The sequence below is a fragment of the Cydia splendana genome, chromosome 20, assembly GCF_910591565.1.
Source record: "Cydia splendana chromosome 20, ilCydSple1.2, whole genome shotgun sequence".
Lineage (NCBI taxonomy): Eukaryota > Metazoa > Arthropoda > Insecta > Lepidoptera > Tortricidae > Cydia > Cydia splendana.
In genome coordinates this window covers 5142736-5163265 of record NC_085979.1, presented here as the reverse complement: position 1 = coordinate 5163265, position 20530 = coordinate 5142736, and the positions used below count along the sequence as shown (strand labels likewise).

Sequence of the window (20530 nt, the reverse complement as noted above, 5' to 3'; positions counted from 1 at the left end):
TGGGCTATTGTCGCTTGGATCTGGCTCGTTCAGGGACATGAATTGGGTCTTTGCAACACTCAACACTAAAAAAACACTAAAGTAGTTCATCATTATTTCGTAAAAAATATTTTATAATGATTTATGTGTTTTATTTGTATTCCGCTTACAAAGTAATTATAGGTATTGCATAGAATGTAGCGTTTTAAAGTACATACCTATATATGTATATTATTTTTATGTTAATATTTAAACATACCGTTGGTAACCGTCAGGTTAGTAAGAAATGGTTGCTAACTGCCAAGTGACGTGATGGGATATAATTTTCGACAATAATTTAGAAAACACTCATAATATGTTTTAGATAGCCTAGTAAATACTCAGAAACCTTTAATGTAGAGTTTCTACGGCCACGTTCTCATGCAGTATCAAAAATTATGCCACGCCGATTTCACGCCGATCACGCCGCCGCCGCCGGTCAAAAAATCATCGGACGCCGCCGCCGATGATTTTGCCATCGGCGCACATCTCTAGTACCGATCTTGGCCTGGGTCCGAAGTTCCCCAGTGAGGCGAACTTTCATGCGAAGTTAAAGCGGTGCTTCAGGCTTCAGGATAAGTAATTGAGCACAGACTCCAACCAATGTCCATTGTATTAAAAAGCGAGACCGCAGGCCGAGCATGGCACAGCGAGGCTAAATGCTAAGCTGATGTACAGGACATGTGGAACACAAACCAATGGTAAATTGAGGTAAAAAGTGAGGCTAAGGTCGAGCATTCGTATGATAAACTGTACTGGGGACACTTTTAAGAGTTTTTTCTTCGTTTTAATCAATTGTCAGCTGTTCAGCCTCGCAAAATATAAACTATTGAGAAAATCAACTTTGCGGCACTAGTTGAGCATAGCATTTAGCCCCGCTTAAAATTTGCCATTAGAGGTATGTAGGAAAATGACTGAATAAGTAAGTGAATAAGAGTGAAAAAGACATCGTTCGACTCGGGCCGTCCTGATACGGGGGGCCCCGACATGCTTAATCCAGCCCTGCTTAAAATCACCATTAAACGGTTCTACTGTTGTCGTGAGGAAGCCGGACTAGCCCCGATAAGGCCTAGTTTACTCTCTGGGTTAGAATATCAGTCTGATGGCAGTCGCTTTCGTAAAAACTAGTGCCTACGCCAATTCTTGGGATTAGTTGTCAATTGGACCCCAGGTTCCCATTCCCATTGCCACGGCTCGGCAAAAATTCCGGTATCACGCGAGGAAGATGATGAGTTTTCTTATTATTCTCTGGCCCGGGCCCAGTAACATGCGACGTTATAGGTATTGACAGCCTCTTAAGACTGCGTCGACCGTCCAGTGGCGCCTTCATTAGTGGAACTGTATTTTATAATAAACCAATTAATTTCTGTGCCTATACATGAATCAGTATATTATGTAGGTATTAATATTGTTGCCCTAGTTATTCCCCAACTTTTGGTCTTTGTCCGAAGTGTCATTTCGTAAGTTTCGGCCCGGCCGAAAGGTTCGGCCGGTTTTTGGCCGAAACCGAAACTCCAGCCGAAACATGATTTTTTGGCCGAAACTGGCCGAAACCGAAACCGAACCTTCGGTCGGATACTATTGTACGAGTAGCAAGGCGAACGACGAAGCATGGTATAATAATATACTCCGCCTGGTACTCCATTCCGAGATTCGCGTATGACCTAACTGACACGCGCCTACGTCATCATGCTGTTTACAGGTTCTCAAACTTTGAAATGTGGGAGAATTTTAACCAACGGTGAAAATTATTTTAACGGCATTAATTTTAAGTTATTCATGTAGAAACATAGTAAAATAAAACAAATCTAATGTATTAAATTAAACTTTATTTATCTATACAAGACAAACGTTTGAAAAACTAATTCACAGTTACACATTAATTACCAAGCTTACGGCGTGAAAAGTTTGGAAAACACTGCGACTGCTGACACTGAGCGAGAAGGAAATAACAATTAACACGCGTTCGACAAGGATGACGGTCAGGGCATGAAGTTATCTAGATCCGATTTGTCAAATGTGCACAGCGCTATCCTGTGTTGCCAGTAGTATAAACAGAATTACACGAAAGTCTGAAATTTCTTTCGTGAATCGGAAGATATTGCTAACGAGTAATTAAAAATGACGTGTTATTGTAAAATTTAAGCTAAAATACATATAAATGAAAATTATAAAATTATAAAGAAATATTTTAACTTATTAACCATAGGTATAATGTACCCATGTAACATGTTATGTTGAAATAAAGTGGCAATGTTATTGTGACGTAGGCCCGTGTCACTCTGGGAATGGAAGACCATGTTTTATTAGACCATGCGACGAAGCAGATAGAGAACGCGAGTGCTATGGCCGCGGGCACTGGCCTTCTGCAAACACATCCTTCTGTCAATTATTCTCTGTTTTAACATTTTATCGATATAAAACGGTACATCCCTAGTTGCGGCGCCCCGGGCTTGCCCCCGCAATTACGTGAAATATTGTGCCAGCGGCACTGACCTGCTGCAAACACATCTTCCTTTCGTACTTGTACTGCGTTTGACTAATTACGGACCATTTCGTTCTTAGTGCAATGTTATTTTGGTGGGAATATAATTTATTTATATACAAGATATATACAGTGGTACTACTAATCTCCAAAACGTAATTCAAGACCAAAAAAAGTAAGAAAATGTTGCCACTGCAATAATTTGTTTGTGAAATAGTAAATTCCTTTTGATAAATAATCACGCTAAGATAATTTATTTATTAGTAATTTTACTCCTACTATTTAAAAAAGTACTTTAATTTACTTAAATACAAGACGCGCTAGTAAAAAGTGGCAACATTTTCTTACTTTTTTTGGTCTTGAATTACGTTTTGGAGTATAAACGAAATTAATAACTAGCTTAAATCTTAAATAGGCCCCTGAGGCATTTGATTGTACCAAGGATGCTGGCGGCATTTCATCGCAATGCTGATACATTGTGCCGCCAGCTCGTCGGTCACCAAGTTACGTCAACCAGACGCTTCGCAATTTCTGCGAACAATTTGTGCGCGCTGGATCCCTCATGGACCTAGATTTTGGTTAATTAAATCCGACTTGATATCAACACTTTATATTTGCTAAACATACGATATGGATCGGATATGTAGCGCCGTAAAATTCATGGCGCTTACGCGTTTAGGTCGCGAGATTCACGCTCCGTTTCTATGGTTTGTTGTCAAAACAACAACAACTCATGGCGCAGAATACTGGTTCTCTATGCCGGTTCTATACGTTAGCAATAACAGTTCAATGTATATACCTAACTGCCCGATTTGTACAATGCTTATCACTATACCTTATAAAACAAAGTCCCCCGCCGCGTCTGTCTGTTTGTGTGTTTGTATGTTCGCGATAAACTCTAAAACTACTGAACGGATTTTCATGCATTTTTCACCTATCGATAGAGTGATACTTGAGGAAGGTTCGTATATAATTTGTTAACCCGTGCAAAGCCGGGGCGGGTCGCTAGTAAGATATATGTCACAGCGATACGATACTGATAGATCTGTCAGTGTCAAATGTGACCTTTTTTCAACCAAAAACGAGATTACATATGAACTCACATTTACAACCGGGTCTATGTGAGTTAATATGTGTTCAAAACGCGAAAGTTTTAAATGTTACCACATGTTACTAGCGACCCGCCTCGGCTTTGCACGGTTTAACAAATTTTACACCTAAACCTTCCTCAAGAATCACTCTATTGATAGGTGAAAACCGCATGAAAAACCGTTCAGTAGTTTTTGAGTAAGATATCGCGAACGAACATACAAACACACAAACAGACAGACGCGGCGGGGGGACTTTGTTTTATAAGGTGTAGTGATAAAAAAGCGGACAAATGCGAGTCGGACTCGCCCACCGAGGGTTCCGTACTTTTTAGTATTTGTTGTTATAGCGGCAACAGAAATACATCATCTGTGAAAATTTCAACTCTCTAGCTATCACGGTTCGTGAGATACAGCCTGGTGACAGACGGACGGACGGACAGCGGAGTTTTAGTAATAGGGTCCCGTTTTACCCTTTGGGTACGGAACCCTAACAAGATTAACTCGGCTGTATAACTTATTTTAAGACTGTCAGTCAAAATGGTTCTAATCGCTTCTAAAACGCTCAGTTTATGGCCCCACACGAACCATAGCCCATAGAGCCTGTGCAAACTGTGTGATGAGTTACGTGCTAATGCATAGACAAGCGCTTATTTTACGATATTGGCAAAAGTTGCCAGTGTTTGGCAACTTTGCATTAAGTACTATTAAATGTGCCTAGTTTGCTCTAAAATTCGGATTTCATATTAATATAAATATGTATGTACTTACATGTACCACAGTAAATAAAATTATTGAATATTGTACATATGTAAATAGACACGTGACTTTTCGTGGCATATATATGTATATATATACATATCTTTGAACTGGATACATTTTTAGGGTTCCGTACCCAAAGGGTAAAACGGCCGTCCGTCCGTCCGTCTGTCACCAGGCTGTATCTCACGAACCGTGATAGCTAGACAGTTGAAATTTTCACAGATGATGTATTTCTGTTGCCGCTATAACAACAAATACTATAAACAGAATAAAATAAAGATTTAAGTGGGGCTCCCATACAACACACGTGATTTTTGACCGAAGTTAAGCAACGTCGGGCGGGGTCAGTACTTGGATGGGTGACCGTTTTTTTTGCCGTTTTTTACATTACGGTACGGAACCCTTCGTGCGCAAGTCCGACTCGCACTTGCCCGGTTTTTTTTTTTTCGTCTGGCGTTTGTCGATGTACGATTGCCATCTTGGCTAGGCCCCCTGAGGGCTACTAACTTTTTCTACATTTGTCCGTACCGTATATTTTGTAAACCAGTACGGAAATTATGGTCGTTTTTGTCTACGTGACAGCGAGATAAAACGGTATCCGTCACTTTCTATTCCGCGGTGTTAAAAAGTGACAGATATTTTATCACGTGAATAAAGCCATCCATAATACGCCTGCAGGCCCCGTAGACAACATGCCAATCGCTAACGCTATGTAGCAAACGAAACGCAATTGTCACTGTCACACTAATATGGAAGAGTGATAGAGAGTCACAAAGCGATTCGATGGCGAAGCGCAAGCGATCGGCACCTTGGCTAGGCCGCCTGTACCCCCAGTGTAAATTTAATTCAATAGAGCAGCGGTCGGCAAACTGCGGCCCGCGGGCCGCATGCGGCTCGCGAAACTGTCACTTGCGGCCCGAGAGGCGCCTTGGCTTTTTTGTATGTAATAGTGACAAACGACAATGTCTCATAAAGTCATAAATATTAACAAAGTACGGCCCGCGTCACCTCCGTTAACTACTATGTGGCCTTTGGCTGCTAAAAGGTTGCCGACCGCTGCAATAGAGTGACGTGACGTACGCGTAATGCGTTAAGTCTCATTTTGTATGGGATATTGAGTTTCCAAAACGTCCCGCTTGGCGCGCTGTTCGAAATCCCATACAAAAATAGACATAACGCAAACGCGAACGCTTCACACTATCGAATGAAATTTACACTAGGGGTTCTAAGGGCCTACCGCGAACCACGTTCGACGTGTTGCCTCTCTTTCCCACTTGTAAATTCGTACGTAAGAGTGACAGGGAGGCAACAGGTCGATCGTGGTTCGCAGTAGGCCCTCTGAATATGCCACGGGTATTTTCCATTGTTGTCACAGGCCTCGCAGCCTAATTCGTGCGTGCCGACGCATACGAGCATCGATTGGGCGGTCACTAAACTCACCACTAAACTCTCTGTTTGTTCAGTATATTTGATTTATAAATGGTATAAGTATAAAAGTAAATAGTACAGACATTTTTTTATAACACTCATCATAGTTATACCTCCTCCTTTTTTGAAGTCGGTTAAGGGGTATTTGCCATTGTCGTCGAAGCCTAAAGGGTAACGGTATCGACCTGTCAGTTGTTCGGAACTGTGAAAATTTTGTTCTAACTGACAGTCCGATACCGTCCGGCGGACTGTTAATCAGTGGGCCCCTTAATTCGTGCGTGCCGACGCATACGCCCATCGATTGGGCGGTCACTAAACTCACCACTAAACTCTCTGTTTGTTCGTATATCTAATACTTTAAGGGCCACTTGCACCATCCCATTAACCCAGGGTTAATCGGTTAAACCTGGAGTTACCATGGTTACCAGTACAATTTGACACTGGGTTAACGGTTTAACCGGTTTACCCCGGTTTTGTGGAATGGTGCAAGTGGCGCTTAGACGAGCAATTCTTGTTTATTTATATATTTCGGGGATCTTGGAAATGGCTCTAACGATTTCGATGAAATTTGCTATATGAGGGTTTTCTGGGGGCGATAAATCGATCTAGCTAGGTCTTATCTCTGATCTTATCATTTTTGAGTTTATGACGACCGGTCTGGCCTAGTGGGTAGTGACCCTGCCTATGAAGCCGATGGTCCCGGGTTCGAATCCTGCGGGCTCAGCACGGTTCCATTTTTATCGACTATCACTATGCGCGTCCCTTTCGCACTTACATACTTGTTAGAACGTGACAGGCATGGTGACAAGGGATAAAAACGCGACCGTGCTAAGCCGCCTGGTAAGGGCATTTATTTGTATGATGATATAGATATTTGTTCCTGAGTCATGGTTGTTTTCTATGTATTTAAGTATTTATATATTATATATATCGTTGTCTGAGTACCCACAACACAAGCCTTCTTGAGCTTACCGCGGGGCTTAGTCAATTTGTGTAAGAAATGTCCTATAATATTTATTTATTATTTATTTATTTATTTATTTATATGTTTTCCGAGCAAAGCTCGGGCTCCCAGATATTTTGATCTAAAAATGGTATAAGTGTAAAAGTAAATTGTAGACATTTTCTTTATAATAACTTCCTCCTCATCATAATTATAACCTCCTCCTTTATTTTTCTTTATAATACTCATCATAGTTATAACCTCCTCCTTTATTGAAGTCGGTTAATTGGCGTCGCAGCCTAATTCGTGCGTGCCTACGCATACGCTAGTCTAACCTGTTCACTTTAAAAAACTGCAAATGGATGTACAGGTTAGCCGTTTGGCACACGTATACTAGAGGTCAAAACAAACATTTTGCCCGCAGCTAAAAAAAAAATCCTTTAGCAGGGGAGTGCTGAGTCATTGTTTTTTTTGTTTGGAAAAATATTTTTTTTTTCAGAAACCTATCGTGTGTGGTATCATATGAAAGGGCTTTTTGAGGCGATATGAGGATATCACGTATCATTTGTGGTATAAGTATTGTACAAAAAAAAATCAGCCATATCGTATCTGGAGGAGCCCAAACTAGGTATGTTTTGAAAATTATTTTTGTTTTAATTTAAAAAAATGGCTGAAATGTAATGATGTGGTATATTTTTAGAATCGCCTCAAAAAGCCCTTTCATATAACACCACACACGATAGGTTTCAAAAAAATTTTTTTCTTTTCCATACAAATAATAAAATGACGGCAAAATTATTTTAGGAACTGCAAAAATTTTGTTTTGACCTCTAATATATGTGTGCCAAATGGCTAACCTGTACATCGATTTGCAGTTTTTTTATGAAATTCGGGTCGTACGGCTGCCGCTACGCCCATCGATTAGGCTCTCACTAAACTCACCACTAAACTTTCGGTTTGTATATTTGATCTGTAAATGGAATTAGATAGGAAGAGGCTGGAGGTTTTTGAGATGTGGTGCTGACGTCGGATGGCAAAGATCAGTTGGACTGAAAAGAAAACCAACGACAATAACGTTTTACAGTACACATGTACTGTAAAACCACATATATGTAGGGCCATATGGCCCTTTAAATTTTCGACGTAATTAGTTCATGTTCACTCACGCCTCCTTACCGTTACTCCGTAGTCGTTTTTCGACTTAAAATACGTGAGTGACCCGTTCTTATTATATTTAATATTACGTAATGTGCTTATTATAGCACAGGGTGTCGTAATGGAGCACCAGATGTACCTACTGTAAAAGTTAAAAAAAAAATAACCCTTACAACGGCTTTGCCCGTCAAAGGACAACATGCAGGTAGGACTCGCACTTGACCGAATTTAAAGTGACCTCATTACAACATTGATTACACCCTTTACGTAATCAAACTGCCAGCGGACGCCGATGGGCGTCCATCGAAGGCGACAATAATACGCGGCGGCGCGTTCTGAATAATGTAGTGATTTACAGAGAACTAGCGCAAATAGAAGTGCTAAGGTTTACACAAAATATAAAAGACATGTCAGTTGACGGACTTTCCCTAGGGTTTGGGGCATTTCCGTCAACCAACGATTATTCTTGTATCGTGACGTATTACAAATATATACATACCTAGAGGAGAACAGCCGGAATAACTAAGTAAATAATTTTTGCCCAAGTTGAAACACGGACGCTTAGGTCGCGTTTCGTCCTTATTTTGTTAATAAGAAAAAAACATTTTTAGGGTTCCGTACCCAAAGGGTAAAAACGGAACCCTAAGACTCTGCTGTCCGTCTGTCCGTCCGTCTGTCTGTCACCAGGCTGTATCTCATGAACCGTGATAGCTAGACGGTTGAAATTTTCACAAATGATGTATTTCCGTTGCCGCTATAACAAACTAAAAAAAAAGTAAATATTTAAGTGGGCCTCCACAACAAACGTGATTTTTTGCCGATTTTTGCGTAATGGTACGGAACCATTCGTGCGCGAGTCCGACTCGCACTTGGCCGGTTTTTTATTTTTTGTGTGTCTAATCTAGCAACCTAAGTCCTCCGCTAACCGATGCTCGTGCTCGTCAATGCAAACATTGAAATAACATCGTGGGAGCTCCGGCACCCGTGTGTCACGATCATCGTTATACTGTGGAACTTTTATAACCTTTACGAAGGTTATTGTTACTTCGAATTTCAACTTGTGAGACATACTAACATTGAATAATTGTACGGTTTAGACTCACTTGTTTTTAGTCACTCGCGCGACATATTTCGGAGAGCCTAGATCTCCTTTCTCAAGCACTAACAGCTAAACCGTAAAATTATTTATTTGACGACCGGTCTGGCCTAGTGGGTAGTGACCCTGCCTATGAAGCCGATGGTCCCGGGTTCGAATCCTGGTAAGGGCATTTATTTGTATGATGATACAGATATTTGTTCCTGAGTCATGGTTGTTTTCTATGTATTTAAGTATTTATATATTATATATATCGTTGTCTGAGTACCCACAACACAAGCCTTCTTGAGCTTACCGTGGGGCTTAGTCAATTTGTGTAAAAATGTCCTATAATATTTATTTATTATTTATTTATTATTCAATGTTATTGTTACTTTTTAGGGTTCCGTACCCAAAGGGTATAAACGGGACCCTATTACTAAGACTCCGCTGTCTGTCCGTCTGCCTGTGACTGTGAGAGCTAGACAGTTGAAATGTTCACTGATGATTAATTTCCGTTGCTGCTATAACAACAAATACTAAAAGTAAAATAAAATAAATATTCAGACACAACAGACTTGGTTTTTAGTAAAAAAAGACGGCAAACTTGAAAAATGTAGGCGCTAAGGATAGATCTCTCATACAAATTTTGAATTTCGCGCCTTTCTCTACTGACAAGTACGGCTACCACCAATTTTGTCGTTGACATAACGCTCACGTCTACGTAATTTACTTTCTGTACATCTCGCTTGCACTAATATGCCAGTACAAGCAAGATGCATAGAAAGTAAGTTACGTAGACGTGAGCGAATATGTCAATGTCAAAACTGATGGTAGCCGTAAAGGTTGGCTTGCAGAATGCAGAGTATAGCATTTTTATCGGTGGAGATAGTTTAAGGACCGAGGAAATATAATATTCTTTATAAGGTACAGTTGCCATCAGATATATCGGAGCGGCCGAGGTGCTCAAAAATATCTGAACACGGACTCTGGCGCCTTGACAATAGATCTGACCAAACATTCTCATTTTAATTACTCAGACGAAGTCACGGGCAATCGCTAATAATACCTACTTAATAAAAGGTAATATAAGTATACATGTATTTATAAAATTTATTTATAGAATAAAATAACTACCTGTCCATAATAAATGAACATTAATTAGTAAATGCTAACAATACTTGAAAGAAAACACTCTGAATATAACATGGTGGGATACTCCACCTGTGCACATGATGGCTATAATTATGGCTGTGTAACTTGGGTAAGCTTTGAACGGATTTCAGAAGGTTACCGATATGGTAAAACTGTAATTATGTACTTTTACAACATAGGAAAAGTTAAAAAAAATACCTTAAATCGACTAGTTACGTTTTGTTTCATACCGTAAAATGGGGTGAGTAGGGTCAAAACTGAAATTCAAACCTCGATAACAATTTATTTTTACATGTGAAAACTGAATGGTGTATATAATAAGGCCCACTTGCACCATTCCACTAACCCGAGATTAAGCGGTTTAACCGTCAACCCAGTGTCAAATTGTACTGGTAACCATGGTAACTCCAGGTTTAACCGGTTAACCCCGGGTTAGTGGAATGGTGCAAGTGGGCCTAAGTGTTCCGGACGTATGTATTTTAGTTTTTATTTTATTTTGGGTAGTTCCATTTCATAACTTTGACGATAAAGAGAGGAAAACCCACCCCGTAGTGCCTCGTATTTGGGGTGAGAGGGGTTTTCATACAAAGGTGATTTTGGAAGATTGTTGGATCGATTTTTTTTTATTATGCGTATTACTATAGCTCCATTTTAAATTGGAATACATTATTTTTGTAGCAGTAGCCATAAAATCCCTTCTCACCCCCCTTTCAAACCTTCTCTCCCCATGCATACCTCCTAGATCACGAGATACAGCCTGGTGACAGACGGACGGACGGACAGCGGAGTCTTAGTAATAGGGTCCCGTTTTACCCTTTGGGTACGGAACCCTAAAAAACGTAAACGATGAACTATTATGGTTAATTTGTATCAAAATGTGTAAAATATTTTCCATAATGTCGATATCCAGAGAGGAAAATGGGCACTATGTTTTTATGGAGAAGCCATAATCCTCTATCCTCTTAATGTCGTAAAAATCACAGTATATGGGTGTAATACAATACTATAATACAAGCTTTGCTTAGTTTGGGGCTAGCTAGGTTGATCTGTGTAAGATGTCCCCTAATATTTATATTTATAATTAACCTACCTACCAATATTTCTACTTTAACACATTCTCTGTTTAACGGATTCTCTGTTATAGCATAGTCTAATAAAACATGGTCTTCCATTCCCAGAGTGACACGGGCCTACGTCACAACAACATGGCCGCTATATATAGCGCTATCGCATATTATCATATAGCGCTGTCGCATGATGACGTAGGCCCGTGTCAGTTAGGTGACCTAGAAAAGACGGGAATGGAGTACCAGGCGGAGTATATTATTATACCATGTGTTATAGTTGAATCATCGAGAGCGTGGAATTGCATATGTAGTAGTATTGTTTGTTTACAGGCATTCTATATTTGAATTTTCTATTTTCTTGTACTATCAGCATACAACCACTACAAATGCAATTCCATCTTCTCGATAATTCAACTATAGTACGAACTATTATTGCTGCATACGAAGTCGCTTTCCTCTATAAGGGCCACTTGCACCATACACTTACCCAGGGTTAACCGGTTAAACCTGGAATTACCATGGTTACCAGTACAATTTGACACTGGGTTAACGGTTTAACCGGTTAACCCCGGGTTAGTGGGTTGGTGCAAGTGGCGGTGTATCGGGAAAACGCTGGGATCGGCTACGAGCGGAGCGCTACGAAAACGTTAGTAGTGAATCTGCCCGATTCGAACTTTAAGATACGTCAATTAATAAATCTAGAAACGATATGGTTTAGATGTGTCAGTGTTAAATGTGACTGTTCTTCAAACAAAAACGTCACATTTGACACTGACACATCTAATCCATATCGTTTCTAGATCTATTAATCATCATCATCATCATCATCTCAGCCATAAGACGTCCACTGCTGAACATAGGCCTCCCCCTTACTATCGGCTTAGGCGTCTATTAATACGTATCTTAAAGTTCGAATCGGGCCGAATGTGTTAAAGGTAGATATAGTTTGTCAAAGTACTGTCTCATTTCAATCATAGACAGAGAGAATCTTTGTCTTACACTAGTACTAGCACCCAAAAGAAAAGGATGAGTATAGTTTTCCTGGTTCTTACTGACTGACAAATTGGTTTGACCAACTATATCATATGACGTAGTTATAGAAAGGTAGGAAGGATTGTTATTCTAAACCCAGTCCCCTCGCAAACTAAACAGACTGCCATATTTATACCTTGTGATGCGTTCTAGGTCCAGTGATACTAGATGTGGCCTACAAAATTATATATTAAAGGAAAAATTCACCACATCTGGCAAGACTCGAAATTGCGACTTTAACATCGATACTTAATATAAAAAAACTAGTCAAGTGCGAGTTCGTTTAACTCGCGCACTGAGGGTTCCGTACAAACTTTCAATACTCATTTCATTATTATTCACAACGACGGGACTTAATCGCGTAAAATTAAGTTTTCAATTTACCTCCGACGTTTCGAGGACGGCGTTGTCCCCGTGGTCTTCTACGAATTCTACTGTATCTTACACTTTATAAAACAAAACCGTCTGTTTGTGTGTTTGTATGTTTGTTCGCGATAAACTCAAAAACTACTGAACGGATTTTCATGCGGTTTTCACCTATCAATAGAGTGATTCTTGAGGAAGGTTTAGGTGTTTTTGTTAACCCGTGCGAAGCCGGGGCGGGTCGCTAGTATACATATATAGTGGGTACCCCATCCAGTGTACTAGCAGTTCGTGCCTCGCACCGCTCCGGCCAGATTATGATCGCGACCACCTGCCGGCTCCCACGGTACATGTACGTACATTAGATACCCCACTGTATATGTACTATAGTCTGTGTCAGGGCTCGGAACCGGTATTATTTTAAAACCCCGAAATCACCCATTATTTTGAATTATTGTATGCTCTTTACGTAGGACTGAATCATGTATTTAGGTAACAACTTTGTATTATTAAGTTGTACCACTAAAAATGAAATAATAAACCAAAGAACGAAAAAGAGCGTAATAACCGGTATTTGTGTATGGAGCAAATACCGGGTTCCGACCCCTGGTCTGTATCTTTAGGTATTTAAAAAAGAGTAAACAAATTCTACTCTCAAATGGCTTCTTAAGCCAGTTGAGGGTAGATGAAAACATTACTTGATCAATGAATGTAGGTTAAAGTCAGGTCGTTCAGTGACAGATCCAGGATCACCCAGTTGGTTTTGTATTTGGTTGGTTAATCAATAAATGTTATAACTAATCGAAAATGTACAAATTATTTGTTTACTTTTATTTAAGTACCTAAAGATACAGAGTATAGGTATGTTTGTACAAAAAGTCGGTACATCCTTGGTGCCGTGGAGAGACTTCGAGACAGGCCGAGAACGGGTGTCGTACAGTCACCAGCAATAATATGTTACTCTTCGAAGGCCGCAAAAATATGTGACTCGCTCTTATGGCTCTACAAATAAGATCGTGTCAAATATTTTTGCGGCCTTCGTTGTGTAACATATTATTGCAGGTGACTGTACATAATTCTCCCTACTTCGTCACGTCTCTCCCATAGTCTAATAAAACATGGTCTTCTATTCCCAGAGTGACACTGGCCTACGTCACAATAACATGGCCGCTATATATAGCGCTATCGCATATTATCATATAGCGCTGTCGCATGATGACGTAGGCTAGTGTCAGTTAGGTGACCTAGAAAAGACGGGAATGGAGTACCAGGCGGAGTATATTATTATACCATGGTCTCTCCCTTCTCCGATTGGATCAGATATATATATATATATTTTTTTGTGTTATTGAGTAATTGATTTGAGTCAAACGGTCCTCGCTATAGATACGGGCGGCCGTTTGCTCTTTGTTTTTAGTTAAGAGCTGTATTGGTAGTGGATTGCGGTGTCTGTTTAGTGGTTTTGGACAGGTTCCCACAATAGTACGGGTGAACCTGCCCCAAGTTTTAGGTAGGGAGGTATTCGCCATGATGGGCAGCAGAACTGCTGCAAACCAGGTAAGGGTAATAACCCTCAAGAACTTCAACAAAACATAATACAGGTAATAACCTATATTATATTCCGTTGAAATTCCTGAGAGTATCTATTATGTATTTTGTGTATGTTATAAATGAGTCCAGTGTTTCTTCTTTCCCTGTGATATGTTTTATATTGTACGGGTCAATATTGTGATATTTCCCACAGATAGTCTCGTGGACACATCTTCCATATGCGTATCTTGGACAGTTTTTAATTAGGTGTTCGATTGTTTGCTTTGTGTCATTGTCACATGGACAAGCATCATCATTGATTATGTGGAAACGTTTTAAATAGGTTCTATTGTAGCCATGGCCTGTTAGTATTTGTGTAAGCTGGAAAGTTATGTTTGTGTGTACGCAGATGTTTGATGTCGTCCAGGTAACCATTGTTTAACGTGTTTCCCCGTGGTGCTGTCTGTGTATGCTGTGTTGTGTGTAGTGTATGAGTTGCTTCTAATTTGTGTTTGATGGTAAGATAGGGGGAAGTAGACGTAGTCCGGTGATTTTCGTAGTGTTGCCGCATGCTTGGCCGCGAGATCTGCCCTCTCATTTCCATCTAGGCCAGCGTGGGCCGTAATCCAGCAGAAGTTGATCTTCATTTCCCCAGACTCCTTGATGTTATGTAATATTTTATGTATTTTATTTATGTTTCTGTTGGTACTGCTTCGGTTGGAGAGTTCCATCAGTACCGCTTTGGAGTCTGAGAAGATGGTGACCTTCCTCAGTTTCTGCGAATAGCATTTGTGGCACGCCTGTTCCAGAGCAAGGCATTCTGCAATTTTAGCTTCGTCATACGGCTTCTACCATCGGGGTAGTCTATAATGTAAGCTGCACCGACTAACCCATCGTGCCTGCTTCCATCCGTGTAGACGCGATGCATCTCTGGGTCCTCGAAGTATTGCTCTAGGTCATTTTGAGTAGCCACCTCAGCTATATTTAAGTCGACTCTGTGCGCAGGATGAAGGAGTTCATTGACTGCTATACGCTTGTCATAAGTTATATCTGTTGGTAGATATTCGGTGACTAGGTGACGCTTTACTGCCTCCGTGGACGCTACCTCTCTTATCTTTAGCGGGAGTGGTGTTAATCCAGCCAGGGCAATTGAAGCGACAGTGGGAAGTGTGCGGAAACCGCGTATTATTTTGATGGCAAAGCCTCGCTGAAGGCTAAGTAGGGCGTTCTGCACCTTTTGGTAGTTTATGGCACTCTGCCATATCTCTGCAGCGTAAGTAGTAGTATAATAGGTTCAATAACCTGCCGGTAAATATATTTGGCGAGACTGCCGGCGAGAGGCTCTCGACGAGTGTGTACAACCGGCATTGCAGATACCCGTATAGGTACAGTAAAACCGGCTTAAAAAGATTCTTATCAACCACGACAAAACCGCATCTTAAACGGGATATCATTCTTCATCTTCCTCGCGTTATCCCGGCATTTTGCCACGGCTCATGGGAGCCTGGGGTCCGCTTGACAACTTTACTAATCCCGAGAATTGACGTAGGCACTAGTTTTCAAGAAAGCGACTGCCATTGCCATCTGACCTTCCAACCCAGTGGGGAAACTAGGCTTTATTGGGATTAGTCCGGTTTCCTCACGATGTTTTCCTTCACCGAAAAGCAACTGGTAAATATCAGATGATATTTCGTACATAAGTTCCGAAAAACTCATTGGTACCAGCGGGGGTTTGAACCCGCGACCTCCGGATTGGAAGTCGCATGCTCTTACCGCTAGGCCACCAGCGCTTCCTTAAACGGGATAGCATTATAACTAGGGTTGCAAATAGAAAAAAAACAAATGTTTTTTTTTCAAATTTATGAAAAAAAAACATGAAAACAAACCTGGCACCATGGTTTTTTTTCTAAATTAGGTTTTTTTTCAGATAAACAAAAATATGCCACAATAACGGTTTTTCGTGATTTATTTATATAAGTAACTTAAAACTAAGTAATTTTTGGGGAATCCCTAAATTCCCCGATGCGGCGACGAGAGGCGTTGGTGTTGCCAACAGTAAATTGCGATAACTACCACTACAGATTTCATTTATGTTGTTATTAATCAAAGTTGTTAAATTAAATTGGTTTAATGGTTAACATAAAGTCTAAAACAAGTAAAACAACCGTATAAAAGTATTAACTGCCTTGCAAATTTTGAGTTTTCATACTTTTGAAAAAAAACGTACTCCAGAAAAAAAACAGTTTTTTTTCACGGTTTTTTTTCATGTTTTTTTTCAAGTCAGAAAAAAAACCGTTTTTTTTACAACCCTAATTATAACCGTTAAAAAAAGATATTATAACAATTTGGAGGGACTAATATAATAACTATGGTGTATTACGCGGGAAATCGCTATAAACGGGTCCCCATCCAGTGCACTAAGTGTTCGTGCCTCGCACCGCTCCGGCCAGATTATGATCGCGACCACCTGCAGGCTCCCACGGTACGGTCAGCAGCAGAAGTTGCTAAGCGGGCCAGGTGCTCAAAATGATCTTGACGCGACTTTATTGTTAAGAGAATAAGAGCGTGTCAAGGTAGTTTTGAACACGTCGCCCGCTTAGCAACATCTGCTGACTGTACGAGAGTTCACGTTGGTACTTCAGATACCCTACTGTAGGTATGTACAGTCGCCATCAGATATATCGGAGCGGCCAAGGTGCTCACAAATATCGGAACACGCCTCTATTGTCAGGGCGTTAGAGCGCGTGTTCAGATATTGTGAACACCTTGGCCGCTCCTATATATCTGATGGCGACTGTACATATATTATACTATGGTGATACGATAAGGATACAGATGCTTTATCTCACGGAAGAATATTGATAAATACCATTACGTACCCACTCGATCGAACATGGAACAAGCATCGGACTGGATCAAAGTCGCGGTCCGGTAGGTTTAGGTAGAAAAACTCCGCGAGCCCTTACAAAGCTCTGCTTTTTGCTAGTATAAGTTTATATGGGGAATCAACAAAACCAGGCGTGTCTCACTCCGCGATTTCGTCGCTTTGCTACACTACAGGTAGCTAAAAGTACATCCGTTCCACCCTAATTTTGGGGAAAGCCATAAGCCGCGCGTGGCGCTGTCGCCACCTAGCGGCCATATATCTGTCCTGATCGTAATAGACGCGTTTTGTTAGAGAGTGAGTCTTCTGTACCTAGTACTATTATTTATTCTGTGACAAAACGCAGATTGAATAAAATAATAGCTACCTACCTAAATTAATAATTCCACGCTGACGAAGTCGCGGGCAAAAGCTAGTAGAGAATATTTCTGAAACTTATTGAGGAAGTTAGTGACTCACGTTTTCTCCTCTCGGTGGTGGAGGGCTGGTAGTCCTTGTCAGGGACCTCCTCCTTCACCTTCGCCTCCATCTGTTAACAATTAAAAAAATACATTTAGGTTTTCATTAACCTTTTAACCGCCATAGAATCTTTCATCGAGCGTAGGTACTTGTGTCGCGGGCGGTACAAGGTTCAGGAAGTTGTGTCTTATTTGAGCGTTTCTTCAATTTTTTGCCCATTTTTATATACTTCTTGTGACCTTTTATGCCACTTTTGTGTTATTTCTAGTCAGCTTGTTTTTCTTTAAATAAGCTGTATCTTTTACTGAGGTGTACCAACAAAGAGTATTCCATCTATTTATCAATAAAATATATCAAATACATACTAGTATTGTCTGGTCCGCAACTTCTGCCTTAAATAAATAAGAGTTAAATATAATGGAGCGTGCGCGAGAGAGTGTTTCAACTCAAGTTGATGTAACACAGCTGCGCACCTGCTGCTCTATACATATTAACCTCTGTATATAATACATACAGTACATCATACAGGATGATTTTAGGCTCTAGACAAAAGGCTACATACAACTTTAAATAAAAGTTAAATATAATTGAGCGTGCGAGTGTTTCATCTCAAGTTGATGTAACACAGCTCCGCACCTGCTCTAACATATGTACATATACATATAATTATACCTAAACGACATAAAGTACATCACACAGCACGGATATGATGGTCGTTCTTGTCTACGTGACAGCGTGATAAAACGGTATCCGTCACTTTCTACCCCGCGGTGTTAAAAAGTGACTGTTATTTTATCACGTGAATAAACGTGGACAAAGCCATCCATAATACGCCGGCTGGACACAGGCTAAAATTGTTCGAAAATAGTTGTTAAAGAAAATTGTTAGAAAATTAAATCTCGAAAAGTTGCCATTTAACGAATAAGGTTGCAACAGTTGCATTAGGAAGAACATTAATCACGCTGCAGCACTGTTTGGTTAGTTCTGTTTCAAAAGAATTAAAAAGTTAGCACAAATATCGAATTCTATAGAAACTGCAATTTGATAAATAAAACAACAAACGATCCAGCTTATTATTAGCACACTGACTCATATTTGGCCCGATTTTTCATTTTGTTGTGGTATTTTTTGTTCTTTATATAAATGGACCCCGGACCTAAAGTATGGAAAATGTGGTTTCAGTTAAATATCTTGAGATTTTGATATGTTATAGATTTCAGAGTCCTGAGAAAAAGTAGTAAGGGGTGCTACCACTGTTTCCGAGTCCCTTTCATAGTTTCGACTGATTTTGTAGGTACTAGATAACAAAGTTGGTGACTGGTTGACGTAACTGGTGACCGAAGAGCTGGCGGCTACCTCGCACAACGTATGAGCATTGCGATACAGCGAGGAAATGCCGCCAGCATCCTTGGTACAATGCCTCAAGGGCCTATTTTAGATTTAAGCTAGTTATTAATTTCGTTTAGTAGTACCACTGTATATATATTGTATGTAAATAAATATATTATTTATTTTCTAAAAAAAAAAAAAGTATTAGAACTGTCAAAAATATCAAAATCTCAAGATATTTAACTGAAACCACATTTTCCATACTTTAGGTCCGGGATACTTTAGCTGATTTGAAGAGCTCCTCATTATAAGCTTATTTTTAGTTAAACTCTGTTGTCAGGTTCTATCAAATGAAACTACGATCAATCGAAGAAATTACGGCCTTAAAAAAATATGGTTGTCTGTAAAGTCGGTTTACGGACGATAATTTTGAGTGATAACGTCATAAGAAAACATTACCATTACATTACGTAACGTTACCATGGAGATCTGTCCACAACGTTACAATGGAGATCTGTCCACAACGTGACACTTTTTCGTGCATGCTACCGGTGTTTATCGATTTATAAGATAATATCACGTCAAAATTGAAATCAGAAATAATGACCCTTTCACAAAATTCATCTCTATCTCAACGTTTCGAACTAGTTTAATCTTTCAGCCTGTATATATAAAAGCATATTGTTAAAATCACATTTTCAAAAATTCTTGGTTACATTTTTAATATGTTACATATCATAAATGTATGCTACCATATTGCTGAAAATAAAAAGAATATATGAAAAACCCTTAGAGCATTTAGTAACTGGAGATGTAATCGCTGTCATTTTCTTTACGAAATAGTCTGCCGATTATTGCGGGGGAGGGGACGTCAAATGTATTGCTATTTCTACATGATTTGTACGTAACTTACAATTCAAATAGCCATGTCAGTCCATACAAAAGTTTGCACAATTGTGCAAGTTTTTCGGCAGAGGGGTAAGCTCTTAAAGGCGACTCCAGTTATTATAGTATATTTGTATACGTAATTAATATGTTATTCGTAATTTATTGATTGTTTTTGCTGTTGTAATTGTAGCACCGCTCACAATCTCTCTGCTTAGCCTTAAGGTTGACTGGTAGAGAATGCCTTATGGCATTAAGTCCGCCTTTTGTACTATAAGGTTTTTCTTTTGTGCAATAAAGATTAAATAAATAAATAAAATTCAATGCTCTAAGGAAAAACCTAAAGGTTTAATCCTAACTCTGCAAATCTGAAAGTTCCAATTACGTGTGAAAGTAAAAATTGTACCAAACACCTGCGCCGCACCTGCGCTAACGAGAACCCGCGACCCCTACAACGAGAATCGTGCGAGAACTGGGCGAGAATCTGGTGAGAATTGTGTGAGATAAAAATTGTAGCGGTTTTTTTCTGACAAATACCTTTACTTTCAAAGTCTAAGGGCCGGTTGCACCAAACTGTTCGTATCGTTAAAGAGTTCGCTAAATTTTTATGTATGGAAAGTTTCATAGTAAAGCGCCGGGGCGCGCCGGCTAACGTTGATCAGTCTGTCAAATGTGGTTGGTGCAACTGGCCCTAAGGGTCGGTTACACCAAACCGTCTGTCACCGTTAAAGTGTTCGCAAAATTTTATTGTATGGGAATTTTCATAGTTTTCTGTTGAGTGATGTTAATTAGTCTGTTAAGAATGGTTGGGGCAACTGGCCCTAACTGTGGTTAACAGACTGATTAACATACCTGGCATAACTCGGGGCATA

The 20530-nt window shown here is 40.0% G+C and overlaps 1 protein-coding gene across 1 annotated transcript in view; it reads right to left on the bottom strand.

Annotated features, from left to right (window-relative positions):
• LOC134800623 (protein CBFA2T3) overlaps positions 1–20530 on the bottom strand; it is a 126728-nt gene that overhangs the window by 55563 nt on the left and 50635 nt on the right. Inside the window, exon 2 of the mRNA XM_063773108.1 lies at positions 17445–17514. Coding sequence (XP_063629178.1) covers positions 17445–17514 — 70 coding nt within the window. The remainder of the gene's footprint in view (positions 1–17444; positions 17515–20530) is intronic.